Source organism: Oryctolagus cuniculus, chromosome 7, assembly GCF_051225735.1.
Source record: "Oryctolagus cuniculus isolate XC-2025 breed Fujian yellow rabbit chromosome 7, ASM5122573v1, whole genome shotgun sequence".
In the NCBI taxonomy this organism is placed as follows: Eukaryota; Metazoa; Chordata; class Mammalia; order Lagomorpha; family Leporidae; genus Oryctolagus; species Oryctolagus cuniculus.
Window position 1 is genome coordinate 3,541,700 of NC_142873.1, and position 18,111 is coordinate 3,559,810.

Sequence of the window (18,111 nt, forward strand, 5' to 3'; positions counted from 1 at the left end):
AAAAAAAATGCTGTTTCTCATAAAGCTCATATGAATTCAATGAGAAAAAACATGAACTACGGCAGAAAAGATAGCATAAATTATTCTATAAGCAATGTATATAAAACAAAATTTCAAATGGAAAATGGACATATGAAAGGAAGATCATTAAGCCAAATATCTACCTCTCTCGAGAGTATGCCTTAAATGTTTCCTTCTTTGAATAAGTGGACTTGTGGTCTATGTTGTTAATGTTTTTCAAAGAATCAAGATTTTTACTTAGTTAGCTCTACTTTTTTTCTCTGTCGTGTTACATTATGGTTTAACTTCTGTTATTTCCTTCCTTCTTGCTTTCTTTTGGCTTCTGTACTCTTTTCTAACTGTTTGAATTAAGAACTTATTTTCATTTTTGTATTCTGAGTATTTAAAGCTATATTTTTTTCTGTATTTGCTGCTTTAAATGTATTTAGTAGATTTTGGTCTTTAGTGCTTCATTATTGTTTTGCAGAAATTCTGCACTGTGTTTCTCTATTTGGCATCTTCTTTGCTTTTCGATTTAATTTTTTTCAGTTTATAGGAAGGTTTGTATTTTTGTTCTAGTGATTTATTTTTATAAACTAGAAAAACAAAAGCAAATCAAAATGAAAGTAAGTGCAAAGCAAAAAAGAACAATGGCTAGAACAAAATTCATTAGTTCTTCCAAAAACCTCTACCTATGCTGATAATAAAATGAAGAGGAGACACAAATGACCAGCATTAGGAATGAAAGAGAAAATTTCAATTACAGATTCTTTATACATCAAAAAGATTATAAAGAAAATATTATGAACAACATTTCACCAATAAATTCAACAAATAAAATGAAATTCTTCAAAAAACACAAATCGAAGTTGTCCCAGATGTTCACTGCTGGAACTCCGGGTCGAGAGGACAAGGTGTGACTGCTAGGAGACTCCTCCACTGCCACCGGCTCCCAGAGCTCAGCCTTCTCCTAACCCAGCCCAGCCCAGCTCAACTCAATGCCAGCTGCCCATGCCTGTCCCTGCCACAGACCCCAGTGTTACTGTGAATCCTGCCATCTTCATATCCTTACCCGACTTCAGATGTTGCCCGCTGCTCCTGGTAACTTGGGTTTTTACTCCTGGAACAACTGAAATAACAGATTTTGATACAGAGAATATAGGTGAAATTTTAAACAATGCTGATTGTTGCTTTAGTGAATTTTTATGTTGACTGGTGTTGTTTCAGCCAGATGTTGCATCCAATTTTTGAGGAAGCTTCTGATGTCATTAAGGAAGAATATCCAAATGAAAATCAAGTAGTGTTTGCCGGAGTTGACTGTGATCAGCACTCTGTTGTAGCCCAAAGATACAGAATAAGCAAATACCCAACTCAGATTGTCCTGTAACAGGATGATGATGAAGAGAATACAGAGGTCAGTGATCAGTGAAAGTACTTGCAGATTACATCAGGCAACAAAAAAATGACCCAATTCAAGAAACTCAGGATTTAGCAGAAATCAACCCTCTTGATCACAGAAAAAGAAATACCATCGAGTATTTTGAACAAAAGGATTCAGACAACTATAGAGTATTTGAAAGAGTAGTAAGTATTTTGCATGATGACTGTGCCTTCCTTTCTGTATTTGGGGATGTTTCAAAACCAGAAAGATACAGTGGAGGCAGCATCATCTACAACCACCCGAGCATTCTGCCCCAGATACGGTGTACTCAGGATCCATGGCAGGTTTTGATGTGACTTACAATTGGATTCAAGATAAATGTGTTCCTCTTGTCCGAGAAATAACCTTTGAAAATGGAGAGGAGTTGACAGAATGTTTGCCATTTCTTCTATTCTTCCATATGAGAGACAATGCAGAAAGCTTAGAAATACTCCAGAATGAAGTAGCCCGGCAACTAATAAGTGAAAAAGATACAGTCAACTTTTTGCATGCAGATTGTGACCAATTTAGACGTCCTCTTGTGCACGTACAGAAACTCCAGCAGGTTGCCCTGTCAGAGCAGTTGATAGCTTCAGGCATATGTATGTGTTTGCAGACTTCAAGGATGTTTTAATTCCTGGTAACTCAAGGAGCTTGTATTTGACTTACACTCTGGAAAACTCCACAGAGCATCCCATCATGGGCCTGACCCAACTGATACAGCTTCCAGAGAGCAAGTCCAAGATGTGGCAGGCAGTACGTCCACCCGAGAGCTCCTTCCAGAAACTAGCACCCAGCAAATATAGGCATGCTTTAGTGAGAGGTCAAGACGAGCTTTAAAAACTTGAAAACAATTTGCAAGCCTTTTGACAACAGCATCAACTTACATGCTGGAAACAGTAAACCTATATTTTCACAATTTTATGTGTGTTTTTGAGTAAACTGAAAGACATTTAAAAAAACACAAATTACAAAAACTGACTTAAAAAATAGGAAACCTGAGCAGTCCTAAATCTATGGAAGAGATTTAATTTATAAGTTAAAAACTTTCTCACAAACAAGACACCAGTAATAGATGGTAAATTTTACAAAGCAGTTAAGAAAAAAAAAATCATACTAATTCAACACAGTCTTTCTGGGAAAGGAAAAGAAAGTTGCCAATTTGTTTTATAAGGCCAAAATCATCCTGTTATCAAGAACACAGATACCTAAAAACTACAGAACAATATCTCTCGTAAACCTAAATGTAAAAATTTTTAACAAATCTTAATTAATTCCAAAAACTATGAAAAGGGAAATACAACATGACTAAATGGGGTTTAGACTTCACTAATGTTGGCAGTCATTATTTTACAGTTAAAAGTTCTCATTCAAACAAATATGACCCAACTTTTCACATGCCTTCTTTAATAGAATTTCCCTGTAAAACCTTATATCTAGGCGTGCTTTTTTTGTGAAGAAGTTTACTGCTGAGTTTCTCTATTTCCTGTGTGAAATATTTTTTACTGAGAACATTTGGTTAAAATGTATTTCCCTGGAAATTCATCAACTTTATCTAGGTTTTCAAATGTACCTGGAGATAAGCAAAATAATCTCTTTAATTTTTTTTAAAGATTTATTTACTTTACTTGAAAGTCAGAGAACAGACAGGGAAGGAGGGGCAGAGAGAGAAGTCTTCCATCTGCTGGTTCACTCCCCAGTTGGCCGCAGCTGTGCTGATCCAGAGCTGTGCCAATCTGATGCCTGGAGCCAGGAGCTTCTTCTGGGTCTCCCACACAGGTGCAGGGGCCCAAGGGCTTAGGCCATCTTCCACTGCTTTCCCAGGCCATAGCAGAGAGCTGGATAGGAAGTGGAGCAGCTGGGACTCAAACTGGCGCACATATGGGATGCCGGCACTGCAGGCAGTAGTTTTACCCGCTACACCACAGTGCTGGCCCCATCTCTTTAATTTTTAATTTTTTTCACCAACAGTTATTTTACCCCTTAATATTTTATATATGTGTGCTTTTTTGAATTTTTAAATACATTTTTATAAACTTTGTATTTGAGAAGCATAGAGAAAGATAAGGAGAGACAGACCAATAAAATGAGATCTCTGCTCTATTGGTTCAATTCCCAAATGCTCACACTGCCAAGGCTGGGCCAGGTCTAAGCCAGGAGCCTGGAACTCTATTCAGGTCTCACACACGGGTGATGGAAACCCAACCACTTGAGCCATTGTTTGCTGTCTTCCAGCCTCCAAGTGGAAGACATGGATGGAGCTCCTGGCCTCGGCCTGGCCCAGCACTGGCCACTGTGGCTGTTTGAGAAGTGAACCAGCGGATGGAAGACCTCTCTCTCTCTCTGTAACCCTTTCAAATAAATAAATAAATCTTGTAAAAAAAAAAAAAAAAAAAAAAAAAGAAAAAGTTTTCTATGCTGTGAAGGTCAACACAGCTACTGGGCACCAAATGTGGCTCTGTTCTTTATAACCTCCAGCATGGGGTTGCCAAATAAAGCACAAGGTTCCAGTTAAGTTTAAATTCCAGGTAAACAGGATTTCTTTATCATAACTCTTAGCATAATGTCCTGTATTTTTATTTGCTAAATTTATCAACCCTACCACAGAGTAAACGTGCACCCTGATTACTAAGTTACCTGATGAGCAACCTCAGCTAAACTGTAAAGCTTACCTGTTTAATTTCCTGAGCCCCAGAAAGTCTCAGATAATTTTGAAGACTGTGTCATAAAAATGAAAGGGTTTAGGGGCAGTGCTGTGGCATAGTAGGTTAAGCCTCTGCCTGCAGTGCCAGCATCCTGTGTGGGCACCAGTTCATGTCCCAGCTGCTCCTCTTCCATTCAGCTCTCTGCTATGGCCTGGGAAAGCAGTGGAAGATGGCTTGAGTGCTTGGGACCCCGCACCCACAGTGGGAGACCCAGAATAAGCTCCTGGCTCCTGGCTTCAGATTGGCCCAGCTCCGGCCGTTGTAGCGGTTTGGGGAGTGAACCAGTGGATGGAAGACTCACGCGCTCTCTCTCTCGCTCGCTCGCTCGCTCTCTCTCTCTCTTTCTCCTCTCTCTCTCTGTAACCCTGCCTCTCAAATAAATAAATCTTTAAAAAAAAAAAAAAATGGGGGCTGGCGCCGCGGCTCACTTAGCTGATCCTCCGCCTGCAGTGCTGGCACTCTGGGTTCTAGTCCTGGTTGGGGTGCCGGATTCTGTCCCGGTTGCTCCTCTTCCAGTCCAGCTCTCTGCTGTGGCCTGGGAGTGCAGTGGAGGATGGCCCAAGTGCTTGGGTCCTGCACCCGCATGGGAGACCAGGAGAAGCACCTGGCTCCTGGCTTCAGATCAGCGCAGCGCACCGGCCATGGCGGCCATTCAGGGAGTGAACCAATGGAAAAGGAAGACCTTTCTCTCTGTATCTCTCTCTCACTGTCTAACTCTGCCTGTCAAAAAAAAATTTGAAATGTTTGTTAGTAATTTCTACTATAACTGACCTTATGATCCCTGTTTTAAGCTTTGCACTTTTTTCTAATATATTTGAAGAAAGCATTCTTAAATCAAGAACTCAAATTGTTGTCATGACCTATCATGTTCTGCTAACTATTCTGGCTTTCCGATGAGCATAAAAATAACCCTGCCCCAAGAGAATCCATCGTCTGCACTGGAAGCAGCACAACAAGAATTAGCTCCTAGCTGTGCTGGTAGACATCACATGTAGCACAGTCTCCTGGGGGACAGAACGCACATGTGCAGGGTCGCAGTGCCTTTCCCTCCTCTGCATTGTGCTCTGTCCCTTCTACTTTATGGCCTTATACCATCCTGGAATGTGTGACTGCCCTGCACAACAAGGCGATACCCTTGTTGCCTTTTCTTCTCCATTCCTACAGTTCCCTAGCCTTGGATAAAGATAAGGTATTCGTGTGTTTGTAGAATCTCACTGGCAAATATATCGGACTGCTTTGGTCCTCAGGTGATTGCATTGGTCTGATTCCACCAGTACCCCCGTTATATTCATGCTAGCTTGCAGAATTGCTCACGCTCTTTTTTTTTTTTAATTGACCCCTTGATCCTTCTGCGCTAGACACTGCCCTTTTAGCAACTAATCTTCATCTGAAAACTTCTCCTGGCTTTGTATATGCCTCATATATATTTCTGGCATTATAATTTGTTGTAGTTAATTTGGCTTATTTTGATTATAAGGTTTTATTTTGATCTTTAAGAAAAAAAAGTTGCTTGCATCACAAATGATTGTTTTTACTAAATTTTACTTTTGTCTTCTTTATTCTCCTTTTATAATTTCCTTTTCATCTAATATTATTTTAAACTTCAGCTTCTTTGTAGAATAGATCTTTGCTCCATAACTGTGTAGGAAAATATTGAGCAGTGGTGGTATGGCATAGTGGGCTAAGCCTCCACTTGCGGTGCCAGCATCACATACCCGAGTGCCAGTTCCAGTACTGCCTGCTCTGCCTCAAATCCAGCTTCCAGCCAGTGTACTTGGGAAGGCAATGGAAGATGGCCCAAGTACTGAGGAACCTGTTACCCGTGTTAGGGGACCTCGATGGAGTCCCTGGCTCTTGGCCTTGGCCTGGCCCAGACCTGGCTATTGCAGGCATTTGGGGAGTGAACCGGCAGGTGGAAGTACTTAATCACTCTCTCTATTGCCCTGCCTTTCAAAACAAGTAAATGAATCTTTCAGAAAAAAAAAGAAAAGAAAAAATATCCACACAGTAAATTCACTGTGATCACAGGTTTTTCTTTTATTCTTACCTTTGAACAGGTGATGGAAAGTGAAGAGTTCATGTTGCTTCCAGCCAATCAGCTTATTGATATAATATCCAGTGATGAGCTCAACGTTCGAAGTGAGGAACAAGTGTTCAATGCAGTAATGGCCTGGGTCAAATACAGTATTCAAGAAAGACGTCCTCAGTTACCCCAGGTAATAATAGACATGCTTTTCTAAAGTAGAAGAAATAATACATATTTGTCTTGTGAAAAGGAAACAGTTACCACTCTCCCTTGTATTAGACTGTGGGAAAGTCCATCTGTTGCAAATAAGGACATGTTTAGAAGCATTTTGACTATGTATCATTGTGAACCTCTAGCTCTGTTGCATCCCCTCTATTTTGGAACAGTGTTGCATCTCAGCTATAGCACAATTCAAAGCCTAAGTTGTATAAAATGAACAAAAGAAAGCAAGGATGTTTCTTTCCCTATGGAGTGGACATCCCACCACATGCGTCTCATACCTATAAGCTGGAAATCCTAAAACACTTTGGAGAGTAAAGGGAAGAACTGGGACATAGGCGATCACTGAGTGAAATGTTCAAGGCCCCTCCTTGTTGTTATGTAGTCCACTGTTATCCACAAGGGATATGTTCCAATACATCCCTCAGATTCCCGAAACCTCTCGTAGTACCGAAGCCCATGTATGTTATGATAAAGTTTAATTTATAAATTAGGTACAATAAGAGATTAACAATCATAATAAACTACAATTATAGCAATGTAGTATGAACTAGAACGTAGGAATTTTTTATTTCCAGAGTTTTCAGTGTAGTATTTTCAGATCACAGCTGACCACAAGTAACTGGAATTGAGGACGCGAGGGAGCTGTAGCAGAGTCTGACAGTTCAACAGCTTATTCTTCTAGATTGTTAATCTATTTCAGTCCAGATACAGAAGAGTTTGTAACAGGTTGCTGAGAACTTAAAATAGCATCCTAGAATGCTATTAGTGTGCTTTCAGTTTTCTGATTATTCTCCATTACTGAATTGTTAGAATAAATTTAATTTAGTTTTGAAATGGATGCCTTCCTCCTCCTCCTCCTTTGCTTATCATGTTCAATTAGATCTCAAAACAGGTGAAGCACAGTAGGGGAGCCTGGATCATGCATCCCTTTAAATCTTACCGGAAGGAGCTCATGCCTTTAACAGCTTTTATTGTCTTGTAGGTGCTGCAGCATGTTCGTTTGCCTTTGCTTAGTCCCAAGTTCCTGGTGGGCACAGTAGGTTCCGATCCCCTCATCAAAAGTGATGAAGAGTGCAGGTATGAATGACCCTGGCTGGGAAGAATCAACACCCAAACATCCCTATTTTCTCCTAATTTCCTTATTTGGATTGCTTCCTAAATATTGCATTTCTTATTGCTGGAACCAAGGCAATATTTAACAGGTTTTTCTTCTGGGCTAGGGTCAAGAAGAGGAAAAGGCAAAATTTTTGACAGAATTGCACTTCCAGTGGTTTTTGGTTTTTTGGTTTTTTTTTATAAGATTTATTTTTGTATCTAAAAGAGTTACACAAAGAGAGAAGGAGAGCAGAGAGAGAGAGAGAGAGAGATGTCTTCCATTCACTGGTTCACTCCCCAGTTGGCCACAACAGTCAGAGCCTTGCCGATCCGAAGGCAGGAGCCAGGAGCTTCTTCTGGGTCTCCCACGTGGGTGCAGGGACCCAGGGACTTGGGCCATCTTCTACTGCTTTCCCAGGGCATAGCAGAGAGCTGGATAGGAAGTGGAGCAGCTAGGACACAAACTAGTGCCCAGATGAGATGCCAGCACTGCAGGTGGAGGCTTTACCCGCTACGCCACAGTGTCGGCTCCTCCAGTGTTTTTTTTTTTATCTGTACTGCTTATTGGTGTAGAAGCAGCAATAAAGAGAGAGAGTTAAAAGACTTTAATGCAAGCTTGAATTTGAAGAGGCAGTTCTTCGCCATTTTTTTCCTGAAGTAAATTGAATAATGCTGTTTACTCTGTCAGTGAGCACTTTTCTTTCCATCATATCTAGTGGAGAATTGGACTAGCCTCACCTTCTAAGATGATGAACTGATTAACTCAGCTTTAGAAAGATTTAATTACAGCAAGGTGAAGCAGTTTCTAAACATTTTGATTATTATTATGAATTTGGAAAGACAGGGAGAGATATCTTCCATCCCCTGGCCTCAACAGCTGAGGTAGTCCAGGCTGAAGCCAGGAACCCGGAACACCATCTAGGTCTCCTGCAAGGGCAGCAGGGGCCAAGCCCTTGAGCCGTCTTCCGCTGCCTCCCAGGCACGTCATCAGGGAAGTGGATCGCACGTGGAGCAGCTGGGACTCTGACATGGAATGCTGGTGTTACAGGCAGCAGCTTAGCTCGCTGTACTACAGCACTGCTCCTCTAAACGTGTTTTGACCAAAAAAAAAAAGATATTTTTAGAAAGGAGGAAAAAACTATTCTACTAGGCTGGCTCTATAATATACTCATATACAAAATGTAATAATTTCCAAATTTGACAGATTTTAAGATTTAGCTTCAAATATGCAGCCGTCTGGCTCTTTTTTTTTTTTTTTTTTTTTTTTTTTTTTTTTTTTTTTTGGACAGGCAGATTTAGACAGTGAGAGACAGAGAGAGAGAGAGAGAGAGGTCTTCCTTTCCGTTAGAGAGAGAGAGAGAAAGGTCTTCCTTTCCATTGGTTCACCCCCCAAATGGCCACTACTGGTCTCCCATGTGGGTGCAGGTCCCAAGCACTTGTGCTATCCTCCACTGCCTTCCCAGGCCACAGCAGAGAGCTGGACTGGAAGAGGGGCAACCGGGACAGAATCCGGCGCCCCAACTGGGACTAGAACCTGGTGTGCCGGCGCCACAGGCGGAGGATTAGCCAAGTAAGCCACTCATACGTAGAATCTGAAAACATTTCTCTTGAGAAAAGTAGAGAGAACAGGTATTTGATATGGTGGTTAAGATGCCACTTAGGATGCAAGTGTCCCATATCAGAGTGCCTGGCTTTGGGTTCCAACTCTACTCCCAATGCAGCTCTCTGCTACTATGTACCTTGGGTGACAGCAGGTGATGGCTCATATACTTGGGTCCCTGCCATCCGCATAGGAGACCTGGCTGGAATGCCAGGCTCTAGCTTTGGTGTGGCCCAGTCCCAGCTGCTGCAGATATTTGGGGAGTAAACCAGTGCATCAAAGAACGCTCTGTGTTCTCTTTCTGCCTTTAAAATAAATAATATATAAATAAGTGAATTAGAGTAGAATAATGCTTGCCAAATGCTATGGAGAGTAGGGGAAAAGGAAGGAAGGAGAAAAGATGGTCACAGGAACTAGTAGGATGACTATAAATAATGATAAAGCACTACATATGTTTTTAAAGCTGGAAGAAAGGATTTTTAATTTTTTTAACAGAAATTATAAATATCCGAGGTGATGGATAAGCTTATCCTGACTTGAGCATTATGAAACAGAAATCACATAGTGTCCCGTAAGTACCATTCTTATGGAATTATCCCTGACTTCAGAACAGAAGTAGGACATGTGGATTTGCTCACATTTCTTCCATAATCCAAGACCTGTTCCTTTAATAGGAGATGCTAAAGGGGGATTTAGATGCTTGTCTTTTAAATTAAAGAAGCAGATAAATGGTAATTATTTCCCCTAAATATTTGCAGTAGCAAGAAGGAAAACCATATGGTGAACTCTAAAGAAACGATACATGGGTATGCTTTCCTGATTAAGCATAAAACAGATTGCACTGGTTTTGATGTAGAGAGTACAGGAGCCTATGAAGTAGCTTTCTTCTGTGCTTGTTTATTTGTTTTATTATTTGAGATTCAGGAGAGACAGGGAGCACTCCATCCACTGGCTCACTTCCCAAATGCCTGAAACAGCCTGGGGAAAGTAAGAGCTGGGGATCCGGTCTCCCACGTGGGTATTGAGCCATCACTGCTGTCCCCTCACTGGTCTTTATCAGCAGGAAGCTGGAGTCAGGAGCCAGAACTTGACATCAAACCCAAGCACTCTGATGTGGCATGCAGGTATCTTCACTTTCTAGGCTAACCATTGGCCCCATAGTCATTTTACTTATTTATTTTAAAGACGCAGGCAGACAGAAATATTCTGTCTCCTGGTTCACTCTCTAGATTCTTAGCCAGGATTGAGCCGATCTGAAGCCAAGAGCCTGGTATTCAATCCATGCCTCCCACATGAGCAGCAGGAACCCAAGAACTTGAACCATCGCCTGCTGCCTCCCAGAGAACTCATTAGCAGGAAGCTGGAATAGACAGAGAACTTGAACCTACATACTCTGATATGGAACTTGGGCATCTTATTTGCTGTGCCAAACACCCACCCCTGAAGTCACTTTTAAAAGAAGACCCAGGCCCAGGGGGCCAGCGCTGTGGCATAGCAGGTAAAGCCACCACCTGCAGTGCTGGCATCCCATATGGACACTGATTCAAGTCCCAGCTGCTCCACTTCCTATCCAGCTCTCTGCTATGGCCTGGGAAAGCAGTGGCAGATGGCCCAAGTCCTTGGGCCCCTGCACCCGCATGGGAGACCCGAAAGAAGCTCCTGGCTCCTGGCTTCAGATCGGCGCAGCTCTAGCTGTTGCGGCCACCTAGGGAGTGATCCAGCAGATGGAAGACCTCTCTCTCTCTGCCTCTCCTGCTCTCTCTGTGTAACTCTGCCTTTCAAATAAATAAATTTTTAATTAATAAATAAATAAATAGACCCGAGGCAGGCATTTGGCCTGGCTGATGGACCCCAGTGTACCACATCACAGTGCCTGGGCTTGAGACTTGGCTCTGCTTCTGATCTCAGCTTTCTGGTATTGTGCACCCTGGGTCTGGTGGTAATGGCTCAGGTAGTGGAATCCCAGCCATCCCAGTGGGAGACCTGGATTGAGTTCCTAACTCCTGGTTTCAGCCTGGCTCAGTCCTGCCATCACAGGAGTTTGTGGAGTGGGCCAGCAAAGGGGACTTCTCTGGCTCCCTATCTCTTTCTCAGATCTCTATCTGCCTCTCAAATAATATTTTTTTTAAGATTTATTTTATTTATTTGAAAGACAGAGTTACAGAGAGAGGCAGAGACAGAGAGAGGTCCTCCATCCACTGGTTCACTCCCCAGATGGCCACAATGGCTGGAGCTGGGGCGATCCCAAGCCAGGAGCCAGGAGTTTCTTCCAGGTCTCCCACATGGGTGCAGGGGCCCAAGGACTTGGGCCGTCTTCTACTGCTTTCCCAGGCCATAGCAGAGAGCTAGATCAGAAGTGAAGCAGCCAGGACTAGAACCGGCACCCATATGGGATGCCGGCGCTTCAGGCCAGGGCTTTAACCCACTGCGCCACAGCAATGGCCCCTCAAATAATATTTAAAATTCCCAGTGTGTAGACCTTTGGCAAATTACTTTAACCTCTTTGTGCTGCGATTTCTTCATTGATAAAGTAGGACTAATAGCAGTGTCTACTCCATAAGGCTGCTATGAAAATTAAATGCATAAATATATATTAAGAACCTAAAGTGGAGTAGCCCATGACTGTAACTGTTATTAATATTAATCTTGTGCAGGGCCGGCATTGTGGCATAGTGTATTCAGCCTCCACCACCTGCAATGCCAGCATCCCATGTGAGCACTGGTTCAAGTCCCGACTGCTCCACTTCTGATCCAGCTCTCAGCTAACATGCCTGGAAGGCAGTGAAAGATGTCCCCTGCCACTCAAGTGGGAGACCCAGATGGAGTTCCAGGCTCCTGGCTTCAGTCTGGCCCAGCCCCAGCTGGGGAATGAACCAGTGGATGGGTGTCTTTATGAGAAGCTAGAGAAAGCTCTTGATCACTGACTTAGTTTTTCTGTTTCTGTTTTTGTTTTTAGGATAAATTCAGAAGAAGCCTAAGCAAACAAAGCCTTATACTGGAAAGTGCATTACTGTGTCTTGCCTGGTACAGGTCTAAGCAGGAATAAATTACTCTTTTTAGTATAGGATACTATAGAAAATACTTTCAGAATTGAGGGAGAGAGTAATAACAGTTCTGCAGGCACTGAGTGTCTTTAAAGACTCAAACAGGGGTTGGCACTGTGGCATAGTGGGTTAAGCCACTATCTGTGACAGCAGCATCCCATTTGCCTGCTGGTTCGAGTCCTGGCTGCTCTTCTTCTAATCCAGCTCCCTGCTAATGTGCCTAGGAAAAGCAGCAGAGGATGACCTTAAGTACCTGGACTCCTCCACCCATGTGAGAGACTCAGATGAAACTCCTGGCCATTGTGGCCATTTGGGGAGTGAACTAGCGGGTGGAAGATCTCTGTCGCTGTCTCTTCTCCTCTCTGTAACTCTGCCTTTGAAATATATAAACTTTTTTAAAAAGACTCAAAATAAGTATGCCAAATAGTTTGTATTAGGATACTGTATTTAACAAATGTAATTACCAGATTCTTCCCTTAAAGTACCTTAATTAGAAAGAAAAAAAAGTTTTTATCTCAGTGAACTTGTTAAGACTAAACCATTCAGATGGTACTGGAGAGCAAATTAATATTAAGAGACAGTATAGCGTTTCTTTTTAGAAATCCGATGTTTGACCCAGTTTTATAACTTTAATTAATCTATCAGATATCTTATGGTGCCCCTACTGATATGCTCCTTTTCCAATATCCTGCAGAATCCAATAAAACTTGTCAGAAAATGGTAACTAAGCAGGCTGGTGATCTAATCATAGCTATTAGTTCCCCGTAAGATTTTGCTGACTCTAAGCATGTTTGGTCTTTGGTTAAATTTTCACTGAGATATGAAGTCATGTGGAAGTTCACAACTCAGTGTGATTGCCAACATGGCTTTCATGTTTGCGTCAGTTTTAATATTGGCTGGCATTCTTGGTTTCAGCTGATTTATACTTCCCTCTCCTTGCCAACCTAAATATTCCTGAGCTGTGTTGAGACTTGACTAGCAATGTTATTGAGACATTTAGAATAAAGGCACAATTTTTTTTTCTGCAGAGACTTGGTAGATGAGGCTAAAAACTACCTCCTCTTGCCTCAAGAACGACCTCTAATGCAAGGACCACGGACAAGACCACGGAAACCCATCCGATGTGGAGAAGTACTCTTTGCAGGTGTGGATCTTAATACACTGTGACTAAGCAAAGTATCTTCCCGTGTGAGAATTGTCACTTGAGTAATCATTTGGAAAGCTGTGATACTTAGTCATAAGAAACACGTAATAAGCCAGTATATAACTTGATTCTTAATCCATTATCTAACAGTGGTATTCTCCAAAAGACTACTCTATTTTTATATACACCCATATCATACAGTGGATGTTTTGTTGAAATGAGTTACATACAGTAATTTGCATTCAATGCACAAGTCACCTCATAATTACTTGTAATTGTCAAAAAAGTTATCTTAAATAGTTAGACTGTTTCCAAGTCCTGTCAAGTTAGGTTAAGCCCCAAAACAACCTGCTGTGTTATTTTGCTCCTACTATCTAACCCTAAACCTTCGAGATCTTTCTATTTCAAGTACTTTAATTCTGTCCACGTAAAGTCAGCTCCCTCGTTCAACTGAATAACTACTTTTTCATTGTTTAGTAAAGCCTCTTACATGGTGAGCGGCCCTAATTCAGAAATCTAAAATGCTACAAAATCTGAAATGTTTTGAGCATCATATCAGCACTCAAAAAGTTTCAGATTTTGGATTTTTGGATCAGAGATGCTCAGCTGGCAAAGTCTATGCATTTATTCCATAATCCAACCAGCATTCCAGAGAGGGCATATTCAACCTGTAGTAGTTCATGTCCTGACAGTTTTTTCAAATCCTGATTCATGGACTAGCTGGGGTATATGTGTAGTGTTCATATTTAAGCCTCCAAGGCTCAGTAATTCCATACTCCTTAGATATGGGCTTCCTCTGATCCTGTGTCCCAGTTCAGTATTTGAAGTGTTCTATTCCTTTTAATCAGGGAATTAAACCTCTGGGACATAGTGCCCTTCCCCATCAGCTAACCGCTTGAATGTCTTTTCATGTTTAATTTAATTTTCTCTTAGCAGGTAGGAATATATCTTCTCCTATAGTTTTGGAAGCCAGATTTGATAATTTATGTTTATAGCTTCCTCTTCTGAAATTTGTTCATCTAATTTTCTTCAAGTAGATTACAGCATTTCTTTTCAAAGAAAACTCATACCAAATAGATACCAAATTTTCTTCTTCTTCTTTCTCATCCTCATCATGATCTTTTTCCTTCTCTTTTGGAAGCATTACTTCATTTTGTTTTAGATTTCAAATAATTATTAATTAATTCTTCATGCACTGACTTCTCCCATACTCCCAGTGTCCTAATGTCTCATTTTACTAACAAATTTATCATTTTTATTGCCATCCTTATTTATTCATTCTAAAATTTTCATCCTATACATATGCATTCACATGTACATGTTCATATACTCATGTGAGTTCAGACACTTGCAGGCCCACACCTACACACATCTGCACCCTCTCTCATTACATACCTGTCTATGGTTCCCAAAGATTGGTGAATAAATTGTCAGACCTCGTTAAGTTTTCAAGGAATCCTATAAAAAGAGAGACAGAGAGAAAGGTCTTCCTTCCATTGGTTCACCCCTCAAAATGGCCACTATGGCTGACGCGCTGTGCTGATCTGAGGCCAGGAGCCAGGTGCTTCTCCTGGTCTCCCATGCGGGTGCAGGGCCCGAGCACTTGGGCCATCCTCCACTGCCTTCCCGGGCCACAGCAGAGAGCTGGCCCGGAAGAGGGGCAACCGGGAAAGAATCCAGCGCCCCAACCGGGACTAGAACCTGGTGTGCCGGCGCCGCTAGGTGGAGGATTAGAGCCTAGTAAGCCGCGGCGCTGGCCTTATAATCATAATTTCAATAGTTCTACCCCAGTTCCAGTGTATTAGTGTGCTTGGTCTGCCATAACTGAGTGCCCTAGCCTGGGTGAGGCTTCTCTCTTGAGCTTATACAAGTTGCCTTCTCTTGTAACTTCACATGGCCCTGTCTCTGTGCACATACACAGAGATCTTTGATGGCTTCTTCTCTTCTAAGGACATCAGTCCAGGGGCCAGTGCTGTGGCAGAGCAGGTTAAGCTGCCACCTATGGTTCTGGCATCCCATATGTGCACTGATTCGAGTCCTGGAGGCTTCACTTCTAATCCAGCTCCCTGCTAGTGTGTCTGGAAAAACAGTGGAAGATGGCCCAAGTGCTTGGGCCTTTCTTACCCAGTTGGAAGACCCAGAAGAAAATCTTGGCTCCTGGCTTCAGATTAGCTCAGCTCCAGCTGCTGCACCCATTTGGAGAGTGAACCAGCAGAGGGAAGATCATTGTCTTTGTCTCTGTATCTCTCTCCCTCTGTAACTCTGCCTTTCAAATAAATAAATAAATCTTAAAAAAAAAAAGTCAGTCCTGTTAGTCCTCTTATGACCTCATTTAACTCTAATTACCTCCTTAAAAGCCCTGTCTCTTTATATTGTCACAATGGAGGTTTGGTTTCAATATATACATTTTAGAGAGAGATAATTCAGCCTGTAATACCCTGTTATGTCATCATTTGCTGCCCTGGTAATCATGCTACACTTAAGACCACCATGAAAGTAGAACCAAACAATCTTTTCCTTTTCTTACATCCCTAAGTCACACACACACAAAAAAAACCTTAAATTTTGTTTTCTGAAAGCCTATTTTTTCTTTGATGTTGAAGAATAGCATTTATGAAGTATTACTTATTTGATTTAAAGCCATTTAATCCAGTAAAAAGCTGGTTTTAAATTACTTCCATTATAAAATTATAACTGAAATTTAGTAATTAGGCTATTGGTCTCAAGTGCTATAAATCCTCACTTTTCTAGCCAAGTTGTATTTTAGATTTAGGATACTGAAACCCGTGGCATTTATCCAATTACAGAATTCAAATTTAAACAAATTAATATCCATAAAACTGGCTGTGATTTAGTATTAGTTGACTATTCTGCTTTAAAAGAACCCATCCTAAAATAAAATTTATATAGCATATTGAGATTATCAAATTAACAAAGTAAACTTTCAAATCCATCTAGAAGAAAAGATTGGGAGCATTTTCCATTTTCAGTTGGACTCAGAAAGTTGCTTGGGACACCCTTAGGAACCAGTAGTTAAAGCAAGTGTTTGCAGTACTCTTAGAACCTCATTTCTTAAATGAAAAATATTTGAAAGATTAACCAATTCAGTTATGTGCCATAATCATACTTTTTTCAGGAATCACTCAGGAAAGCTTTATAGAATTTTAAGAGGTGTTTTTTTGTTTTTGTTTTTTGTTTTCTTTTTTTTTTTTTTTTTTTTTTTTTTTGACAGGCAGAGTGGACAGTGTGAGAGAGAGACAGAGAGAAAGGTCTTCCTTTGCCGTTGGTTCACCCTCCAATGGCCGCCGCTGCAGCCGGCGCACCGCGCTGATCCGATGGCAGGAGCCAGGAGCCAGGTGCTTCTCCTGGTCTCCCATGGGGTACAGGGCCCAAGCACCTGGGCCATCCTCCACTGCACTCCCTGGCCATAGCAGAGAGCTGGCCTGGAAGAGGGGCAACCGGGACAGAATCCGGCGCCCCAACCGGGACTAGAACCCGGTGTGCCGGCGCCGGAAGGCGGAGGATTAGCCTATTGAGCCACGGCGCCGGCTTGTTTTTTGTTTTCTTTTTAGTTTTTTGTTGGATGGTTTGTTTCCTATTCATATTGTTACTTTGCTCAGTCTGCCGTAACAAAATACCATAGAATGGTGGTTAAATTATTTTCTTATACTCCTGGAGGCTCTAAGTCTAAAGTCGAGATTCCAGCCAATTCAATGTCTGGACAGGGTTCACTTCCTGCCTTGTGGATGGCTACCTTCTAGTTATGTCCTTACATGGCATCCGTTTGGTGTGTGCACATGTGGAGAGGTGGGGCAGGCAGTGGAGAGAACAAACAAGAGCTGTGGTGTCTCTTCTCACAGGAACAGTAATTTTATAGGGTTCGGTCCTCACCCTTATTAACTCACATAAACCCATTTACTTCCTTAGAGGTCCCATCTGTAAGTACAGCCAAACTATGGATTAAGACTTAAACATAGGCCGGCGCCGCAGCTCACGAGGCTAATCCTCCACCTAGTGGCGCCAGCACACCGGGTTGTAGTCCCGGTCGGGGCACCGGATTCTGTCCTGGTTGCCTCTCTTCCGGGCCAGCTCTCTGCTGTGGCCCAGGAGTGCAGTGGAGGATGGCCCAAGTGCTTGGGCCCTTCACCCCATGGGAGACCAGGAGAAGCACCTGGCTCCTGCCTTTGGATCAGCGCGATGCGCCGGCCACGGCGGCCATTGGAGGGTGAACCAACAGCAAAAAAAAAAAAAAGGAAGACCTTTCTCTCTGTCTGTCTCTCTCACTGTCCACTCTGCCTGTCAAAAAAAAAAAAAAAAAAAAAAAGACTTAAACATATGGATTTGGGAGTGGCGGAAAACAGTCATTCAGTCCCTAACACTCACTTGTGAAAAATATAATGTCTTCAGTGTTTTCTGATCATAAATGTTGTATTTGATAGTTTAGAATTCAGTGCAGACTATAGACTAAACAGAAAGCAAAATATTTTGTGATTTTAGAAGTTTAGTACTGTTTTAGTCACAACGGTACGTATTAAGAGATCATGAGTTGATCAGCCAAAAACTGTCTCTCTAATATAATAAAAGAAAAAGAGGATTCTGAGTTGTTGTTTTTTGGCTTTTGATAGCACATTACGTTTATCTAGTACTATATACAAGTTTTTTTTTTAAACTCATTTTAGATACTTACAAGAGGATTTCAAAAAGTTCATGGAAAATAGAATTAAGAGATAACATTATTCTGGAGCAAAACAGTTAAGCCCATGCCTAGTTATAAAATGTATTTTTCTTGAACTTTTTTTTTAAGATTTATTTATTGATTTGGAAGGCAGAATTGTAAAGAGAGAGGCAGAGGCAA

The 18,111-nt window shown here is 41.8% G+C and overlaps 1 protein-coding gene and 1 pseudogene across 3 annotated transcripts in view; both read left to right on the top strand.

Annotated features, from left to right (window-relative positions):
- KLHL20 (kelch like family member 20) overlaps positions 1-18,111 on the top strand; it is a 73,643-nt gene that overhangs the window by 29,468 nt on the left and 26,064 nt on the right. For all 3 annotated transcript variants that reach the window (XM_070077132.2, XM_070077133.2, XM_089299410.1), the window contains exons 4-6: positions 6,183-6,341; positions 7,356-7,450; positions 13,141-13,256. In XM_070077132.2, coding sequence (XP_069933233.1) covers positions 6,183-6,341; positions 7,356-7,450; positions 13,141-13,256 — 370 coding nt within the window. The remainder of the gene's footprint in view (positions 1-6,182; positions 6,342-7,355; positions 7,451-13,140; positions 13,257-18,111) is intronic.
- Positions 964-2,331, top strand: LOC149125262 (endoplasmic reticulum resident protein 44 pseudogene; annotated as a pseudogene).